Source organism: Ambystoma mexicanum, chromosome 13 (assembly GCF_040938575.1).
Source record: "Ambystoma mexicanum isolate Mex_15411 chromosome 13, UKY_AmexF1_1, whole genome shotgun sequence".
NCBI classification, from domain to species: Eukaryota; Metazoa; Chordata; class Amphibia; order Caudata; family Ambystomatidae; genus Ambystoma; species Ambystoma mexicanum.
Window position 1 is genome coordinate 728,471,266 of NC_090938.1, and position 21,373 is coordinate 728,492,638.

Genomic DNA, 21,373 nt, shown 5'->3' on the forward strand with positions numbered 1-21,373 from the left:
CACTAGCTGAAAAAATTGTGGGTTCTCAAAGCCTGCTATATTTGATGCATAGTACAAGTGTCAAAACGGGACAAAATCCGTCTGTGATTGATGAGCAACTTTGAGGGATGGTTGCGTTAGGCTGACAGAATTACATTTAAAGTCAATGATTTAACAATAAACAATTATACTAACATTTTGGGTACTGAGATGTTTCAGCAGAACATGATCCGAAGGCCAGCCTCCAAAGAGAGTTGGAGAGTGTAGAGTGGGGAGTGAGACACAGAAATGGACACAAATGGAGAAAGAGACACAGCGCAAAGCACACATAGAAAGTGAGACAAATGGAACATTTGGAAAATGGTGTTGGAGAAGGACAGGCAGTGTGAGATTAATTGAAATGGGTCAATGGGCCTCGGCTGGACTCCAGCGCGAGTGGGATTTTAAGACTCTCCCCCCACCCAACAAGCTGAGTCCCAGCCCATTTAAAACTTGGATTGGCCAGTACCTGCACTTATTTTTTCCATTTAAAGCACTGCCTCTCTCCTCTCTCTTCCCCCTCAATCCACCCTCTCTGCTCGCCTCTTATCTCCCGCTGTCAGCTCACCTTCCTGCACCACTGTAAGGTAGCACCTCCAAGCTGGACGAGGAGGGGAATGAAAACTCGTACACCGCAGGAAGCAGTAGAAGAGCCATATTAGGCCTATCAAAACCAGTGGCTGCTAAAGCATGGGACAGGAAACTGTCACATGTGCACCATGAAACAAGCACTGACAATGGCAACAGTTTGGGCTTTTGCGCAGTTATGGCAAAGGAACTTCCCAGGAAGTATTTTGTATTTATTTTATTTATTTGTAAAGCGCACCAGGCACGAGGGCCTCCGGGCGCATACCTTAGTTAACATGGTAAAAGGTAAACAGTACAGTAAATTTACAGTATAAATTACAGTTATATACATAAGGCACAAAGCATGAAAGAAACAAGACTAATCATGAGGCTATATACATAAAGTGAGGCTGATAGTTATTGCATGGAAAGTGGTTGGCCAGTAGTGCGGGGTGAGTCATTGGCAGATAGCCAAGCTTTGGTTAGGTTTTTGAATCTGTGGAAGGAGGGTTCCACTCTTAGCAAGTTAGGGATTGAGTTCCACAGTTTAGCCGCCAGGACTGGGAAACTGGTGCCGACTGATCTTTGCAGGTTGTATCGTGGTATAGCAAGGCAGTTGGTCTGGGCAGTTCTGTGGGGTCTGTTGGAGTTTAGTAGGGTGCATCTGTTAGCTAGGTAGCAAGGGGCCTGGCTGGGGAGGCATTTATGGGTGAGAGCAAGTGTTTTTAGAGAAATACTTTGAGGGACTGAGAGTCAGCGAATATTGCGTCTGGTGTCTGAAATGTGATGGTTCCTTGGGATGTTAAGAGCTGCTTTTATGGCATTATTTTGGATAATTTGTAACTTCTTTAGGTTACATTGGTTGGTGCCTAAATAGAGGGCATTGCAATAATTGATTTCCGACAACACAAGAGTCCTGGCAAGTATAATGCAGTTGGCTGGTGATAGAAAGGGGCGGCTAGCTGTGATGAGCTTGCAAGTGTAAGCCGCTACAGAAGCGACTGCATTATTTTGTCTGGCGAAGGATAGAGTGGAGTCGATGTAAATCCCTAGGGTTTTGGTGTCTTTGGAGACCTTGATGGTATTGCCATCTATGGTGAAGGATTTGAATACAAGGTCTAATTTGGAGAGTTTTTCGGGGGAGCCGAGGATGAGAATCTCTGTCTTTTCGTCATTCAGACAGAGTCCATGCTGCGCCATCCAGGCTTGGATGACTTGATAGATGGCATTTATCGAGAGAGAGTGGGCTGTGTAGTCTCCTGAGATGGGGATGAGTGTCTGGGTGTCATCAGCATAATTAGTGTATGTGACACCCAGATAGTCCAAGATATCGAATAGAGGTTTGTGAATACATTGTACAGAGTGGGAGAGACGCAAGATCCTTGTGGTACTCCGCAGGTGACAGGTGAGGGTGAGGCTGCTGCTAGGGGAGAAAAGACACGCATTGATCTATTGTCCAGGAATGAACTGATCCAAGCTGTTGCTTTGTCAGAAAAGTGGGCTGCTTGTTCGAGGTGTCTGCACAGTATTTGGTGGTTTACGAGATCGAAAGCCGCAGAGAGGTCTAGAAGGAGTAATAGTGCAAGTTTACCCTTGTCACGTAAGTCTTCAATTTGGATCTTAAGGTCGATAAGGGCTGTTCGGTGCCGTGACGTGGTCGAAACCCAGATTGCCTTAGTCCCAGGAGTTTGTTGGATTCAAGATATTGTTGAATCTGTAAATAGGCAGCTCGGTCCAGGATTTTAGTAGGAACGACACCGTGTTGATGGGCCTGTAATTGGTGGGAATGTTGGGGTCCAGGGTAGGTTTCTTTAGGAGCGGGATAACCCAGGAGTCCTTAAGGTTGTCTGGTACAATCCCAGTATGGAAGGAAGAGTTAATGAATGTAGTAATGAAGGGGGGTAGCTCAGAGGCGGCCTCCTTGATGATTGGCGCAGGGCACAGATCCCGCTGGCAGTTGGAGGGTTTCAGGCTATTGACAATAGTTTCCACTTCAGGAACGGAGAGAGGAGTGAAGCTGAAGCGAGTCAAAGATTCCGGGATGGGAGAGTTAATTGTTGGTTGAGAGTTAGGTTGAGGGTTAAGTTGTAAACTAGTTTGTTTGTCATTGATTTTGGCTTGGAGGGTGGCTCTCTTGCCAAGGAGAGCGTTTTGAATGTTGGTGCACCAAGTGCTATCTTTGGTGCAACTTTCGGGAGCTGAGACAGGGGTTTCCAGTTCTTTTAAAATTCAGAACAGTTCTTTCGTATTAGATTTGGCTTGTTCGATGCGTTTATTATACGTTTCTTTTTTTGCCTGGAGTATGGCTTCCTTGTAGTTTAACGTTGCTAGGATGATGCTGGCTTTATTAGCTTCCGTGGGGTTGCTTTTCCAATGTGATTCAGAGATTCGTTTTTCTTTACGTAGGGTTCTGAGCTGAGGTGTGAACCAAGAGTTAAGAGGAGCTTGAGGTTTGGGTTTTCTTAATTTAGATGGGGCAATAAGGTCAAGGGCTTTTAACATAGAATGGTTGTAGATGTCAACCAGAGCAGTGGAATCGGTACATGTGAGAGAGCCTGTTCATTTAAAGCTGGAAGGATAAGAGGGAGACGTTTATCGCAGGTTATGTCGCACTTGTTTCTAGTGGGAATGGCCGGTGCAACATCTGGGGTGGAACTAGGAGTTTTGGCAGAGATGTTAAAAGTGATGAGGTGATGGTCAGTCCAAGCACATGGTTGGTTAGAATCAACATTAATTTCACAGTTATGGACAGCTATCCAATCAAGGGTTCTCCCCTTGGTGTGTGTAAGATTGTTAATATGCTGAGTGAAGCCTGAGTTAGTGAGCATATTGTCAATCAGCAGGGCAGCTGAGTAATTAGGGTTGGCGAGGCCTAGGTTGAAGTCGCCTAATACGATCATTTTGGAGCTGGTTTTAGTATTGTTTACCAGGATGTTGGAGAGGTCTTCAGAGAAGGTGGATAGCGGCCCAGGGGGCTTGTATAGTAAGTGGATTGTGATGGTGAGGTTGGGAGTAAGAGCAAGTTTGGCTGTAAGCGCTTCCATAATGCCATAGTGGTATTAACTGGCCATCGATGGTAGCAAGCACAAAATGGGGAGCGTACCAGGGCATCTAATAGCAGTGCCTGGCAAATGCCTAATGCTTATACACAAACCAAAATGGTTGGCTAAGTCAATGCATGTTTTTAACAGAACTAAGTGAAGGGCACGCCTAGTGCTTATAAATAGTGGCTGAAGGCAGACCTGGGTAAGACATTTTTATTACACCAGTAGTACGTTTACAGCCCCAATTAATTTATTAACTCTCAGGATGCTGCTTTGAAAAAACACTGGCAGGGACCTTGAGTGCAAAGTTTGATGGTGAGGCTTGATTAAAGTGAGCTGAAAGAGTTCCCATGAGGATGTGTTTATGGTGGGAAGGGGCAGAAAGTGGGTGGGAATGGTCATACGGATTAGCATGGCCATGGGCAGTCAATAGGTGGGCAAATAACCAAGCAACACCTTCAAGCTTTGTGTCCCTTTTCATATGCAATTTCTCCCTATCTGTACGCTAATGCAATAGTTTTAGCTTATAGGTGGCGCAAGTGCCAGCTAATAGCCCAAACTAAAAAGAAGTAGAGACCAAGGACACAGATAATGTTCAGGGCATGGGGGCATCAGCCGGTATGCCCTGGAAGGGTTACCTGGCAGGGAGGCAGATAATGTGTTGGCAAAGCACTAAGGGCAAAATCAAAGGTTGAAAATCTGCCCAAGTGAGGGAACCGTGATTCCACACATCGGGATCGCATTTGCCTGATGGTAAACTCCTCCAAAACAGAGGTGCTCCAACACCTGGCCTCTTCTCCCCTTCCCTAAAATACCCTCACTCCATTACCCAAGGGTGTTAACCTTAGGGCTCGCTTTGACAGTGATCTGAAATCCCAAAGTCTCTTCACTGCCACCAACAGGCTGTCAGACTTATCCCCCTGAACATCTGAAAAATCAACCCCTTTCTCAATCCGCAAAGATTCCCATCTTCTCATCTCCCATCTTCCCATCTCCATCTTCCCATCTACATCTCCCATCTCCATCCCCTATCTTCATCTCCCATCTTCCCATCTCCCATCTTCCCATCTCCATCTCCCCATCTTCCCATCTCCATCTTAGTCTTCAGCAGGACAGACTATCCCTCGGTACCCCAATACCTCGCTTGACCCAATACTGACCTTTGCCATGTGTACCCTCGCCATACTCTCCTTGATCCTGAACCTTCTCCGCAGGCCACCTGTACATGGGAGGGTGTCCAAGCGCCAGCCACTCCACAACCTCCTTTAGATTTCTTTTCCCAGTATTCCATCTATCCATGAAGTAGCCCCCTCTCCCCAATCCTGGACAATTCCAACTGCTGCTAGTTACCCACACTTACTGAGGGTTTTCCCTGCTGAAACTCCTCTCTGATCTTCCTCCTGCTCTTGCCTCTTCATTCTCCCCCCCACAACGCTCCCCCTGGGACTGCCTAACCCTTGATATCAAGTCAATCCTTGCTGTACCAGGATTCAGAACTGCCCTGGAGAAGGGCCTTGATCCACGCAACCGTGCAATCCAGTCATTTGGCAGTATCATCGCACCCCTGTTGGTTCCACAACTTGCCCTATCAGCTGTAAATTTGTGTAAATATTCTAAAACGCAATCTTTATTACCTACCTTCGTATTGGCTAAAATGCACACACGCATTCTATACCTCTCTGACGAATTTCCCATACCTGGACTTCGGTCCCCCAAGGGCGTCCAACCTACAGTGTGTTGGGACCGTAATAATGTTGAAAGGCGCTATAAAAAATGTCTGATGAGGATGTCCGCTTGTACTCTTAGCATGTCTGTGCTGTCCCCTCTTGCTGTCCAAATCCTTCTCTACTCAACATCAGGTTAACGATTAATCTTTTTAAGGCATCTTGTGTACTATTTGAAGGGGTGTCTAGTTAAATGGTCGACACAATTTGGTCGACAGGACAAATGGTCGAATTTTTTTTTAGTTATATATATTTTTTTAGATTTTCGTTTAGGGAAGAAAAAGGTGTTTTTAGCAAAAAAAAGGCGGTTAGGGGGGGACTCCCCCCCCCCAAAAAAAATGTGAAAAACAAAACTTCGACCATTTGACCTGTCGACCTTTTGGTGTCGACTATTTGTCCTGTCGGCCATTTAAATTCGACCAGTTGACCTACAACCATTTGAAGGCACTCCAGTTTGGAACAGCTCTGACAGCCCTTCTTGTTAAACCTCTTCTCTCACTTCCAATAAACCCAGATGAATAAAAACAGGACCAGCGAGCCCACATGTGCACATCCTGGCAGAATGGCCTTCCATCGAGTAGAAGCACAGGCGCAACGGGGCGCCAACACGAATGAACAAATGCTCGCAGTGCATTCTTTGTCTCTCAGTGCACTTGTGCAGTTGGCAACTCTTGATGCAAAGCAAGAATGGCTGCAGTTGTCCGCCTCTGCATGCACATTGAGGGGTAATGTTTCATTTCTTGCGGACAGATAGCCCCTAATGTAGGTTTCATGACTGAAAGTTTGCCCCAGGTCCAAGGAGACCCAGTTGGCCTAACTGCACATGTCCATGCTCGGCTAAAGAGCCATTGGTGCATCGTTCAACTCACAGGTTGGGTCGGGGGCTTCCTGTTCCATTAAAAAGGGGCGAGTGGCCAGAGGCCAGAGTTCTGATTGCTTCATATGGATCAGCGTCTTCCAGCAGCCAATATCAAGCAGAAGATGTGCGTGCTTTGAGAAGGACCTGGCTATGGTGATATATTTAAAGACAGGTGAATCTGACGCTTCGAATTAGGCTAAAGGAGATTAAGAAGCGGTTGAGCAGGAGAAGAGAGAGCGTGGCACCCCAGAAGGGTCAGGCAAGGCGATGCAGTGTATTCTAGTAAGAGAGATAATTTAGATTTGTTCTGAGAGGGATGAAGAAATCCAGTCCCGAGCTCTGCGTCGAGACCCTTGTCCAGAGTCTCCTATAACCTCCTGTGCCAGAGACGGAAGAAGGAACCCGGAGGATGAGGGCAGCTCACTTGATTCTTGTGGTTGTACCAAATGGCGATGAGTACCTATTCTATGTCCTGGTGTGAGCGGGCGCCCTCCCAGGCCTCATCAGGAAGGGTGTTGGCTTCTGAGGACTCTAGAAGCTGTCGGAAGGTTGCTCTCTGAATGGCTTTGGTCCGGTACCAGCCGTTGGCAACGGGCCCTGTTGTTGTTTGCATCATTGGAACGAAGACAGGGTTTTGTGAGTTGCGTTTTGATGAAGGACATTTGCACCATTAACCTTCTAGGACCAGTTGGAAGGTTGGAGGGCATTTAGACCTTGATTCTGACGCCTGGTGTGCTTGTGTTTCCTGACATGGGAGCGGTGCTTAGGAGGAAGGCTGGAAATGGAAATAAATGACTCAAGGGTACTTATTAGTTGGGTAGGTGGGGCTAGGGGACTCATGTTCGTGTACTATGTGATTAACACTGAGTTATTGCGTTAAATGAATAAGCACAGATTATCCAGAAACATACATATATTCTTTGTTAAAATCTCTAAACAGAATATAATATATATTTTTTAATGCATTAAAAGGTTTGCCTTTCTTGCCCTTAACTTTTGGGGTAGTATTCTCTTTCTTGGATAAAGTAAGGTGGCATCATTGTGCATGCATCCAGCTTGCATAAAGTGGCTACATGCTCAACCCAAAATGACCACACAGGCTGCATTCTGCCAACACCTGCATTCCATGTAATGGACACTTCTACAGTTGCCAGGAATTAATAAATTGGCTACCCTCAAAGAATCGAATAGGCGCAGCACCCTGGCTGGCTCCATAACCTTTCAAGTGCTCTGTGGAAGCTGTCGCCTGAGATCTTCTAAATGCAATGGCTGCACTCTGTGCAAAAAAATGGCTACCCTCAAAAGTCCTCCGACAGCAACACCCAGGCCACCCTCAAGAATTATTCCAGGTGAATCACATTGGCACACCGCACAAATCCTCTAAGTACCACATATTTAATACCATCATGGATATCATAGAGCAGTACCATGGCTACACTTAGAAAATCATCCAAGTGCTAGAAATTGGCTACCTTTCTGGACCATCTGGTTCAGCATGTTGGCCTCCCCCAGAATCCATCTGAGTGCAACACATGGGGCTCATTGCGGGTTGACTGGTGTGGTGTTAACGTGCCAGTATTAACATTTACTGGCACATTATCGCACCGGCCATCTATGAGTTTGTCGGGAAGGTGGCTGGTATGACCTCGACCACCATACAGGCAAGAAATGCTGGTATTACAGGCGCTGGTAATACCTGCAAATTCCCCCATGGAGTCCTACACTGTAACCTGGCACTCGGAATCTGGTGGACATTCAAAGTGATTGAGTGCCAGTAACAGTAATACAGCTTGCTAGTATCCTGGCAAATTTACCACCAGGATGCCGGCAAACTTGTAATGAGCCCCATTGTCCAACCCCCAAATCCATATAAGCCCAATACATTACTACTTATCCCCAAAATCCATCAAGGTGCAACACATTGCCCACTCCCAATAATCCTTCTAAGTGCAATACATTGTATTCTGTTCTGAAGCCGAGTTATCACATTCACAAGCAACCCATGCTTCAACAAGCAGACTTCTTTCAGAGGACTTGGCAGCGCTGAAGAGTCTTCTAAAAGCCACCTGTTCGTTGAAGGTTGTACGTCCGTGCGATAACGCGGATACAGTGCAGATCCGGGAGTGTCGTGTGCAAGCCCCTGGGTCTGAGGATAGCAGCGCCGCTCCGTCTTGTTCTAACCCATTTTTCTGCGCTGCTGCCCAGGGTATTCTGGGGACTGCACACAGGCTGTAGTTACGCAAGTTATTCCGCGGGCCGCATTCAGGCTTGGTGATGCTCTGAGTGCTTTGGGGACTGCACAGAGGCCGGGGGCTGCTCACAGTATTCTGGGGACTGCAGACAGGTTGGGGGCTACCTGGGGCGTTTTAGGGTTTGCATGCAGCCTTTAGGTTTTTTAGGGTGTTCTGGGAGTTGCACACAGGCTGGGGCCATACAGGGTGTTCTGGGTACCACGCAAAGGCTGGGTACTGCGCCGGGTTCCGAGAGCCGCATACAGGCTGGCGGCCGCCTAAATTGTTCTGGAGTCTGCACGCCGGCTGGAGGCTACTTAGGGTTTTCTGGGGACCGAACACAGCCTGGGGGCTCCGCATGGTGTTCTCATAGAGAGTTTTCTGATGGCTAATGCAGGTGGGATACCGGTCAGAGTATTCTGGGCACTGAACACCGGCTGGGTTGGCTGCTCAGACTCTTCTGGGGCCACATACAGGGTGGGGTCTGCTAAGGGAGTTTTGGGATAGTACACAGGTTGGGAATGCTCGTATTGTTTTGGGGACTACACACAGGCTGGGGTATGGTCAGAGTGTTCTGGGGTCGCATGCAGGCTGGGAGCTGCTTAGGATGTTCTGGGTCTGTATATCGACTGAGGGCTACTCAGTGAGCTCTAAGGGGGTTGTTGTGGGCATACGAAGAGGGTTTCTCTGGGAGCATGGGCCCTGCGAGGTCGAGTGCTACTCAGGGGACCGAGTTGCGTTAAGAAAGGCTGGGAGCGAGTTTGTTCAGGGAGCACTGAGGGTCGCACACAGGCCAGAAGGTGTTCTGTGAGCTCTGTACAATATGGACACAGACCTCCCCTCTATTTTAGGAGTGGAGCCTCAGACACCTTTCCTGTATCCGGCCATTCTTAATGTGCACCACTCCAGAACTCTTTCGGGGCATCTCAATCGTGACCCGCAGAATGCCCGTGCTATTCCAGTGATATGATCCACACAGAGCTCTCCCGGTGCACCTCGGGCAACACGCAGTTAATCCCCTTTTATCTCCGTCTTTCCACCTGACAGATCTCTAAAATCCCACGAGGACCCTCGAAAGCAAGAGGACTACCAAGATGGAGGACGACCCTGAAGATAAGGCCGAGTCCCCTCGAGGGCCGCCCCAGGAGGCGTTTCACTACTTCAGTATCTCTTCTGGGCCTGAGGCGTCACTCTCCACGGACGGCGCGTCAGCTACTGCGACGCAGGTGAGCGGTGGGCGTGGCACGTACGTAGTGTTGCTTGTTACCATTTCGAAAATCCCTCTAAACAAACTCAATGATCTTTTGATACTCAAACAGTTTGTGGTATAGTAATAGCATCCTTGCCTATCTGAGTGATATTGCAGTACCTGGTCCTCATGCCAAGTCCCTGGGATTCCCATAGAATACCACACTTAAAATGCAGGCCCATAAAGGGCGTTGGCATACTTTCTTCACTTTTCAACTATGCCCGCAACCTCATTTGTGCAGGACATTGTGCCTCATTACGAGTTCGGCGGTAATGGCAAAGAGTGGCGGTAACAGTAAACGATTTTGGCAGTAATGTATCAGATTTACCGCCGAATTACCGCCAAACTCGTAACAATCTCAGTGGCCTCATAATTTGGTTTCAGTTCTGTCAGACGCCATGGCGGTACCAGCAGTTCTGTCCGGCGGCATGGTTTTTTGGTGGCTCTGGCATGGGACATGTGTTTTGGGACTCTAGTGGCAGGCTTTCCTAATCGGGTCTCAATCCCTGTGCCTACTGTGGAAGATACGCCCTGCACATGGGCCTCATCGTTGACAGTAGCCCGACGTTATATTTATTTATTTATTTGCATTTTTAAAGCACTCACACAGCCCAGGGGCATCGAGGCGCTGTGACAGAAATATGTCTTAGTTGCATATTTATAACGTGCTTAATACCCAGAGATTTCTAATCGGGGACCCGGGGATCGATCCAAGGCGATGCTGAGCTACCGGGACAATTATACCAAAACCATGGTAGTAATGGCCTCCATAAAGATTCTGCTGGCCAATTAGGGAAGCTCTTGTCCCTTCTTTTGATTACATTTTTTCAGGTTAAAACACTGAAAACTAGTCATTCATCCCAATGATCACTGTGCTGAGGCCATTTGCACAGCTCTCACTGCGAGTGCAAATTCACTTTCACATCGCCTAGAAGCAAGACATCCTTAAGTATGAAGCACTATACTAAAATATGGTTGTATTGCATTGTTTTGCATATGTTATAATGTATTCAACTATGTCTAATGCCAGTTTACAGGATTTTGATAGTCATATAGCCCTGGTCATTCTCAAATACAGCCTGCCAACTAGACATGCATTGAATATATATTTGATATATCTGACAAATGTGCATGCAATTTGCATGTTATTCATCGTGCATGTGTTCTGTATGTAAAGTATAGCAGAGCCCTCCACTGTAGGCAGTTGCCCTTGGGGTTGATAGACTGATTAATAGTAGCCCCGTTCCACCATTGGCACTGTGTCGCATAGAATAGGACTATGTCGCACAAATAATTCAGGCCAGCTGGGATATAGTCACTGACACAGCAATCTAGGCCGAGCCTTTACTCTTTTTATAATACGGCTACTATAATGTCGTTGCAATAGTCAACTCTCCTATTAATTGAACAGTCTCTTGAACTTTTAAATACTATTTGCATGCAATCTAATGCTCTTTTTAATTCATGTCTGATCAGACTACTGTTGCCCAAAAGGCCATTCACCCTACAACGCTTGGAAGCCGTAACGGTAAGGCACTATACACATATACAAACATATCACAAAAACATAACTTGCCCTCTTGGTGATTCTCTATAATTTGAATTAAAAAAGAGAACATTTGATTAAAGCAAATATAAAGTTGAATTTGTAAATGCGGCTCACCCTGGACAACAGATGAGCAGGCAGGTCGCCAGCCTATCAGATGTAAGATGGGTTTGCAGCCTTCGGCAGGGCTTTGGTGGCAAATGTCAGACTCCTGCGGAGGAAGAGCACGGTTTCCTGAGTGGGCGGCGGGGGATAAGACATGTTCTGAGGCTTTCAAGCAATCAGCAAGATTTTAGGGAAGGAAACGCTGGACCTCTCCCTTTGCCGCCCCCCTAGGACGATTCATATGCATTGAGGTGCAAGACCACGTGAAGTATCAACGTGCTTCTTCTCGGAGGGGTCACAAATAGGGCGGCAAGATGATTCCATGCCAGGCGGTGTCCGATATCCAGTCCTCAGATTTTATTTGACAATTTATTATCAGACCTTAGTCTAAACCAGGGATCTGCAACCTGTGGCTCTCCAGATGTTTTGGACTACAACTCCCATGATCACCCAACTTTGACTATGCTGGCAAAGTCTGATTGCAGTTGTAGTCCAAAGCATATGGAAAGATGAAGGTTGCAGACCCCTGGTCTAAGTAAACACATTGTCCAACTCCCTGAATGCATTGGCCCAGTAAAGGAAAGCCGATGACTGGAGGCGCACTGACCCGTCAACCTTCATTAATTAGGTCTTGCGTTGAGTGCCTGTGTGTCTCCTTGTGGCCTTAGAGTGCAGGTGTGTGGTGTAAAGGTGAAAGGTCGATCAGTTGTTATGATTCACTGATAGGTAATTTCATTTCAAGTTTGAAGGGGTTGGACACAGGCGTGTTTTCCAATTGGTAGGATCAGATCCCTCCAGGGTTGTCCAGCTCCAGGCATCGAGGGCGGGATCCATGCAGGGTTTTCAGGATACCCTTCATTAATATTTATGTGAAATGTGCATACACTGAGTCTAAATGTATGCACACTTTTCACCATGAATATTAATGAGAGATATCAGAAAACCCATCAGGATTCCAGACCTCGCGGCCTGGAGTTGGACAGCCCTGCTTCACAGAGTTGCTACACATGCCCAGAGTACTTGAGACACTAGATGGCTGACAGTATTATGCACTTTGTCATCTATGTGGGGGGCAATTCCTAAACCCCCGAATTGTTAAAGCCGAGCAAAGAAGCAAGGCGTTTGCTCTTGACATTTTACTCCATTGACGCTTTATTGATTTGAAATGTCTTTGAAGGTGGAGTGGGGGCACAGTGTGGGACATACATGTGCGTGTCGCTCTCCCGCTGCGCCGTCAAATACAATGGTTCTTCACCAGCATGTATTTTCATGCTGACAAAAAACGATAAAGTATTTCTGAGAAATCCGCTTGACTTATCCACCCGCTAAAAGGAAGCCGATTCTACAGAAGTCCACAGTAAATGCTGCCTGCAAAGGTTTATTTGCAGGTGTTTTTTTAATTGACAAGTTAGGGAGATTCCAAATGTGTTTTACTCACATTTCCATTCTGCTTTCAAAATGTCCACAATTGCACGTAGGGGAGCTTTTGCAAATATTCATAGTCTCCTTCTGTACTATTTAGGTGGCTCATTGTGACGAAAGGACTACTGCTCTGCAGGAGTACAGGGAGGAGTAGCCGCTAAAGCTCCTACTCAGCCCCACACTACTACTAAACCAGCTGTGATCCCAATCATAAAGGTGAAACGAGCACAGCCTGACAGGTACACCTCCTTCACCTCTTTTGGTAATGTGGACCGAGTGCAGGGTGTATCATTCAGGGGGTGTGGGGGGGTTGTGAGCTGGAACAGGTGCAACACAAACAACAATAGTATGGTGATACCAAAATAAAAGAATGTACAACCAAGGCTCTATAAAAATAAGAGCTTTAATCAAACTAACAAATGTGCACACAACTAATAATACACTACTGGACCACTCGTGTAATGGAAAACAGAGAAAACAGACTTAAAACTAAAGGGGCACTCTGGGTCGATAAACAGGGGTACTCGGACAGAGATTTCAGAAGCACATGTCAATGTTTAATTATATGTCTTCCAAAGGGTAATAAAGCAGACCGGGTGGACAGGGCCTCTTCACATACTGGTGTACCAAGGGGTTTTGTCGAGGAGCGAGAGTGATGGGTTCCAACGGAGCAGTGCTGTTCGGCGGCAGCGGCAACAGCTTGAGTGTTGAAGAGGCTGGAGAAGCCAACTGATGTCAGGTCGGCAGCACTGGAAGACTCGGCGGCCTCGGGTGCCGAGAAGCAGGGACTGGCCTTTGGCTGCGAACAGGCTTGGCCGCCTCTGCAGCACTGCACCCCTATCATCGTGCTTGAGAGGGAGAGAATGGGGAATGTTCAGATGAGGTTCCTCCTCCAGGACAGCAGCAACCCTAATACCTTGCCCGAAAGGGAGGATATGAGGCCTGTTCAGATAATGAGAGTCTCCACCTCCAGCAGCGAGGCAATTACCAAGAGGTAGTGGACGAGGCATGCTCCGACTACAAGTCTCCTCCGCCAGCAGCACAGCACCTCTAACACCATGCCCGAGAGGTAGGGGATAAAACATGTTGAGATGAGGAGGCTCCTCCTTCAGAAGTGCAGCACTCCTAACACCATGCATTAGAGGGTGGGGTTGAGACATGTTCAGATATTGAGGCTCCTCCTCCAGCAGCGCAGCACTTTTACCACCTGCATTAAAGGGGGGATGAGGCATGTTCATCCTCCATGAGAAGGGCACTGCTATCACTGTAAAGTGCAGGAGATGGAGTATTTACAATGAACCCACCCCACTTCCAAGAGCACAGTGCCCTTAAAACCATGGGGTAAAGAAATGGGGCAAGAGGAGGATACAAAGACACCTCGAGCAGCACAGTACCACGATTAGAGAAGGTAGGGTGGGTTCATGGCCAAGGTATGAGTGAAATCATCCCCAAGGCACACCAATACTATACAATGGTGCAGGAGAGAGGTCGTTTTGCAGAATAACAAAATGGGGGCTCCAGAGCACCAAAACCAAGGGAAAATCCAGAAGCAAATCCTTAGGAGAAATCCAGAGCCAAGAACCAAAGAAGGTAACCGTCCAAGTCACCAGAGCCAAGGGAATTCTAAAATCCCGTCAGCAAGCACAGCAGGGTCAAAATCCAGGAGACAAAGAGATCCTGAACGCCAGAGCCAAGGGACAAAAGCAGGAGACAATCCAAAGAAGTAAACCAGGTCCAAATCCACAGAGACTAAGAAGAGAAAATGAAGGACGTGCTACTCTCAGTGTCTGGACATTTCGTCGAAAAAAAAAGGTCGACAGGACAAATGGTCGAAACCATTTGATCGAAAACCAAATGGTCGAATTTTTTTTTTATTTATATATATTTTTTTTAGGTTTTCGCTTAGGGAAAAAAAGGGGGGAGTGGAGGACCCCCCCCCCCCAAAAAAAAAAGTGAAAATACAAAAAAAAAAAAATTCGACCATTTGGTTTTCGACCAAATGGTGTCGCCCATTTGTCCTGTCGACCTTTTGTTTTCGACCAAATGTCTGGTAACCGCTACTCTCCGGTATCCTAATGTTGAGAAGCGTTGGTGTCTTCTGTTTGAGAGGCTTTATAGAACGGGAAGCGCACGCTTCCGACATTCGCACGTCTCCTCTGTTCCGTGATGATTTCATCACAACGCTGACGTGGCTGCCGTGATGACGTAGCGGGTGTGGTGAGGTGGCATGTCTTCATCCTCTGTGGATGCTCTCACTATTTCCATGGTAGCCATCAGGCCCTGTGCCACAGCTGTCCACACCTGCATCCTGACAATGGCCCACTATAGGTCTTATAGAAGTGGGTTTATGAGGGACAGAGGTATGAGCATGTGGAGTAATGTGTTGGAGGGACAGAGGTAAGGGAGGAGAAGACCGTAGGTGCAAGCGAGGTCCCCTTGGGTACAAGACCACTCTGTGTAACCTGTCAAGGAGGTGGAGGAGGACAGGGTGTTATGGAGTAGAACCAACATCAAGTGCACATAGATCCCAAAGACCCAGGAGAGGAGACAGTTCCCGCCAAAGGCCAGGACTAGAAGCAATGGACCGGAGTCAAGAAACAAGTGCAGGAGGCACTTTAAAATCCACAGACTGTGAGCAACTTCAAAAGTGTCGATAAACGCTGCAAAGGGAACATGGGTTGCAGACTGATAGAGGTGGAAGGATTGATCATACAGGAGAAGTCATCCTTTTGTTGCTCATGTTTTGTTTTCACTCTCTTATTGGGCCCAATCAATTAGCATCCCTAATAAACTATATACACTTGGCCTCAATCTCTGCCTTCGCCTCTCATTGATCCTACTCTGCTTTGTGACAGGGGGCATGTGATGGGTTTTTATCTCAGTATGACGGATGTCAGCTCTAACAGTTCTGGATTTTGGATACTACTTGAGTAGATGGACATAAAACCCTGTTACTACTTCCCATACACAATATGTAGCATTTCCTCTTTTAGTCTTTGTACCAATTATACCTTTCGTCTCTCGTTGCTCATGGCAAAGTCTCTAATATTTAGAATCTGCAAAACACCATTTTCCTAGTTCTATGTTGATTATCTGTTGCACATATCCATTGTTAAATCGTCTTTGTCTGGTCTTCATGTAAATTGTGTTGTGTTTGTTCCAAAGTCCTTGTTGGAATGGTACCCCCTTTTTGAACAGCTCTTGGTTTGATCTTTATGTTCTTCTCTGTAGACCACCTTTGGGATCTACTTCACCATATGTACTTTCTGGAGTCCCTTTGTCAAGTTCTAAATTGTCCAACTATTATCCAGATGATTTGTTTTTCATTTACTCTCTGGTTTCAGATGACAAATTTATGCTTTAATTAGTCATTGTCAGCCTTTCAGGCTATAGTCTTTAGTTGGTCTTTGTATAATCTATGTCTTGTTCCATCTATGGTGTCCATAAGATGTACACTGTATCCTTCAGCAGGATATTGTCAGGCATTTAAGCTATTATCATAGTCTTTAGGAGACCCATGTATAATCAACGTATTGTTGCCTCTATGGTCGTCCTTTCAAGTTCAATGTATCTGATATCAAAGCCTTGCCAGACTTATGGACTCTAGTCATTGTCTTCAAGTGGTCTGTGTATAATCTAGGTCTTGTTCCCTATATGGTCACCAAACAAGGTCATCAAATCTCATATCCTACATCATGTCCTCTTTGGAGTTATAGACTATACTCATAGCCTTCTGCTGGTCTGTGCAAAATCCACATCTTCTTTCCTCTATGGTCTCCGGATGATGTACATTTGTACCCTTCATTAAGTTCGCATTAGAGTTACAGACGTTTGACATAGTTTTAAATTTATGACATCATTTACATTCTATCCTCACACAATCTTCATGGGAATAAAGACTTGAATTTACTCTTATGATCTGTGTCCTGTTTGATCCATAGTTCAACTATGTTGAACTAAATTTTATGTTGTCCATTGTCTTCATATGCTATACAAAATAGTCTTGATTTCCAACAATTTCTTCACAAGGACATAATAGGACAATGTGCTTGAGTTGGTCTCTGTTTAATTTATATTTAATTGTCTCCATAGTCCTTCCTGATCTATGCCATATCCTTTGCTTGACCTAACAGAAGACTTTCCTCTTTACGCTTCATATAATGTATTTTTTACCACTTGTACAACATATCCTTCACACAATATTTGTCACGATAGGGTCATTAGTTGCTCTTTCCATGATCTGTAGATTGGTCCTTCAATGGCTGCAATGCAATTTACAAAGTATCATTCAGCAAGACCTTGTTGAACTATGGTTTTCTGTCTGTCTTTGTACAGTCTCTCTCTTGGTCATGCAGTGGTCTCTATGTGATTGACCACATATCCTTCACCAAGGCCCTGTTGAACTATGGTTGTGGGTCAATCTTTGTACAAACTGTGTCTTGTTCTTGTCATGCTCTCTATATGATCTATGGTGTATTCTCCACCAAGGACTTGATGAACAATGGTCTTCAGTCAGTCTTTGTACAATCAGTGTCTTTTTCCAGCCACTGTCACCATATGATATTCAGGGCCTTCTTGAACTATGCTGTTCAGTTGGTCTTCTTACAGCCTCTCTTGTCCTCAACATGGTTGAGATTTGGTTTTGTAAAGACTGTTACTTGTTCTTATCATAATTTCCATATGCTCTACAGTGCATTCTTCACCAAGTTCTTGATGAACAATAGTCTTCATTCGGTCTTTGTACAATCTGTGTCTTGTTCCCGCCATGGTTGCCATTTTATCATCAAGGCATAGTTGAACTACGGTCTTCAGTTGGTCTTTGTACAGCCTCTCCCTTGTTCTCAGGACAGTTTTTGTTTGATCTATAGCGTATCCTTCACCAAGGCCTTATTGGACCATGGTTGTGAGTTGGCCTTTGTGCAGACTGTGTATTGGTCTTGTCAAGTTCTCCATATGTATGAAGTCAATCGGAATTCAATGTGTACTATAAAGAGAAACTTTGTCACAGAATCACTAACCTGGTCGGCAGATGTATTTGTGAAGATTGTGACAATCCCCCTAGGGTCTCTACGGCCCCCAGCCTACCAATGAAGGAACTGGGTACCATAGAAATCCCAGGGAAACCCTTGGGGGTAGAAAACCCTCCAGCGGCACGTCAGGAGACGGGTGGAACGTTGTTGCTGGAATGGCGTGCGTTGAGATGTCTCCTCAGGCAAGGCAGGTAAGTTGCTCTTCCTGCGAGAAGACTGGTGTCTAAGAGATGTAAAAGAAATAAGGTAAGTGAATGAACAAATTAGAGAAATGCAGTAAATTGGAAGGTTTAGGAGTGAAGGAATGGCTACCTGGGAAAGAAAGAAATGCGTTAAGCAGGAGAGACCAGAATTTCCGTCCACAGTCCCAGAGATGGGATTGGATACTTGGGAAACAACGGAATGGAAGAGGTATGTTTTTCTCTTGCTGATCGGCTCGAATCTTAAATCTAAGGGAGAAAAGGAAGGGTTCAGTGATGGGTTTCTTACCGTTTTGGATCAGAGTTGACTCTTGGGCAGACGGCGTGACGCCGCAGAGAGGAAGAACCGGCGTCTGAGAATTGCATGTGGAAAGAGCCCTGGTACGCAAGCCGAGATGGGAAATATGTTCGTTGGATAGATTTCTGTGAAGATACAAAGGATTAATAGTAGGCAGAGGTAAGGAGTAGACAGAACTATGAAGCTGCTAAAGAGGATTCCTAGCTGCGAACTTACGGAGCGTCTGGCAACAGAGTAGCGACGCATGGAAGTGTTTGTGTCCCTGCTTGAAATACGGTCACCTGACCCTCCGGGGGCGGAGACTCCACTGTGATAGAAACAGTAGAAGGCTGGAGCGGTATAGGATTGTGAAGCACCGCCATCTTGGGAGGATTCCATGTATCACGAGTCCCAGGATGAATGCTTTGGGCACAGACATTGCGCTGTCGATTCATCCGCCACCATGACCATCTGGAGAATGGAGACGTGACAATATGATCTACACTGTATTGAGTGTATTGTGGTAGGTTCGAAGAAGGAGGCAGACCAAATGGTGCCATTCTTTCAGTTGTTTTTATTAAAATAATAAGAAAAGGTCTATCTATCCGTGTCACTAATGTTTGCCCTACCTAACATAATACTAACTATGGGCCTTATCGTCAGTATGGCAATCCAAAGTAATGATGCGTCCTCCTTCAAAAGCTATCCTATTCTAACCCTACCACTAATAAATACCAAATTCTGCAGTGCTGTAGAAGTGAATGTAATAGTGAAACAGCTATGGGAAAAAATGCTGTTGGTTAATGTATACACCCCCCCCCCCCCGGGCCAATCACAGAGAACGGATCCAGGGGGCACTACATGAGCTTGTAGGCCAATGGAAATATAACACCAAGAGCCACCTAATTATCCTAGCGGGAGATCTTAACTGCCACATTAAAGGGGAGGGAGGCACAGCCAAAAATGTTTTTTTTGTTTACATCAATATAGCCTTCAGGAACATAATATAGAGGACATGGAAGGTGAATGTTGGCGGAGATTTTTCAAGTGTTGAAATAATTAATGGATGTACCAGGAGTGATAGACCTGGTAAGAACACCTGGTGTGTGGGCTTTCATTGTAGTACTTTAGATTATATCTACACCAGTAGTGAAGTGGCATCTATTGTTACTGACATGAATGTCCTTGAAAGTAAAGTATGCGGAGTGACCACGATCCACTGATCATGAAACTAGTCACCACCACCTTCCCATATGAGAAAATAAACTCAGGGGAACTAACTGTAAATCATGCTGCAAGCCGAATAATTTAGTCTGAAAAGAATATTGAGAAGGCAGTAAAAGCAATGGGTGAGTGGAATTCTAGTCACGCACTTAGTTTCAGGAGTAATGCTGCAGTGGAAATAGAAAAATTGATATCTATATTCTCGGGTAAGCATGCTACATGCAGAATACCTTTTTTGCAATGGTTCGGCCAAAAATTTTTATTGCAAAAAAAGGAAGCACATGGGGGCATCCATTTTGTGAAATGGATGCCCACCTGTGCTTGCTTTTGCGGCACTGATAAAGGAAAAGCCAGCCAGCTGTAGTAAACAAAAGCTACCAGTGGGTGGCTTTTCTTTCATTGGTGCCGGGACTCGGAGGACGCAGACCGGAGACTACAGGCAGAAAAGCTGCAGCTGCATCTCGGTAAGTGCTATTTATTTTAAAAAAAATAAGCTCTAGCTGGAGGAGCCCAGAAAACTTAGAAATAAAACCGCAGCTTTAAAAACATTTAAAACTTTTAAAAAGCACACATAAATACAACGTTATTGTGTTTAAAAACGCTGTGGTTTTTCTTTCCAAGTTTCTCAGGCTCCTCCGAGCCGGAGGAGCCTGAGAAACTTGGAAAGAAAAACGGCAGCGTTTTCAAACACAACCGCGTTGTGTTTCTGCCTAAAGCTGCTTTCCCATTTGGGGCTTTCGGGCTCCCCGTGGGGAGCCCGAGAGCCCCAAATGGGAAAGCAGCTTTAGGCAGAAACACAACGCGGTTGTTTTCTGAAATGCTAAATGCTGCATTGTTTCTGCCTAAGCTGCTTTCACATTTGGGGCTTTCGGGCTCCCCGTGGGGAGCCCGAGAGTCCCAAATGGGAAAACAGCTTTAGGCAGAAACACCGCAGCATGGAAACACAACCGCGTTGTGTTTCTGCTGCCTTGGCTTTCACTTTGGGTCTCCGGGAACACCGGAGACCCAAAGTGATAGCCACGGCAGCAGAAACACAACGCGGTTGTGTTTCAAAAACGCTGCGGTTTTTCTTTCCAAGTTTCTCAGGCTCCTCCGAGCCGGAGGAGCCTGAGAAACTTGGAAAGAAAAACCGCAGCGTTTTCAAACACAATAACGCTGTATTTATGTGTGCGGTAGCTTCAAAAGCTACTGCACACATAAATACAATGTTTTTAAAGCTGCGGTTTTATTTCTAAGTTTTCCGGGCTCTTCCAGCCCGGAAAACGTAGAAAAAAAACACAGCTAGTGTTTATTTTTATCAAAAAAATAGCACTTACCGAGATGCAGCTGCAGCTTTTCTGACTGTAGTCTCCGGTCTCCGTCCTCCGAGTCCCGGCACCAATGAAGGAAAAGCCACCCAGTGGTAGCTTTTGTTTACTACAGCTGGCTGGCTTTTTCCTTCATTAGTGCCGCAAAAGCCAAAGCAAGCACAGTGGTGGGCATCCATTTCACAAAATGGATGCCCCCATGTGCTTCCCTTTGAGCTTCATTTTCTCAAAATTTTACATAGGGACTTAAAAATAAAAGTGGCAATCGATTTTTTTTATTATTGCCCATCTTTTTTTGCAATAACATTTTTTGCCCGAACCATTCCTTTAAGCACGCTGCTACCGTGACCACCTATGATAAGAAGATACGAGATGCCAAACGTAACCTTAGAGGTAACATTCATAAGGCCAGAATTTCTGGGCATTCTCTGCTTGTAATCTATAATAATATCAGGAAGTTAAAATATAAATATCGCTCCTGGTTGAAACTCCGTAAGAGATCAAAAAAACTAGAACGGTGGCAACCTACAGTTAAAACACTCTCTACCAGAAATACTCGGAATATATGGT

General features: G+C 45.8%; 1 protein-coding gene across 2 annotated transcripts in view; it reads left to right on the top strand.

Moving 5' to 3' along the window:
• Positions 1–21,373, top strand: part of LOC138521827 (G-protein-signaling modulator 1-like) — a 165,164-nt gene that overhangs the window by 73,127 nt on the left and 70,664 nt on the right. For both annotated transcript variants that reach the window (XM_069634947.1, XM_069634946.1), the window contains exon 2: positions 9,491–9,669. In XM_069634947.1, the coding sequence (XP_069491048.1) occupies positions 9,538–9,669 (132 nt within the window). In that variant the 5' untranslated portion in view covers positions 9,491–9,537. The remainder of the gene's footprint in view (positions 1–9,490; positions 9,670–21,373) is intronic.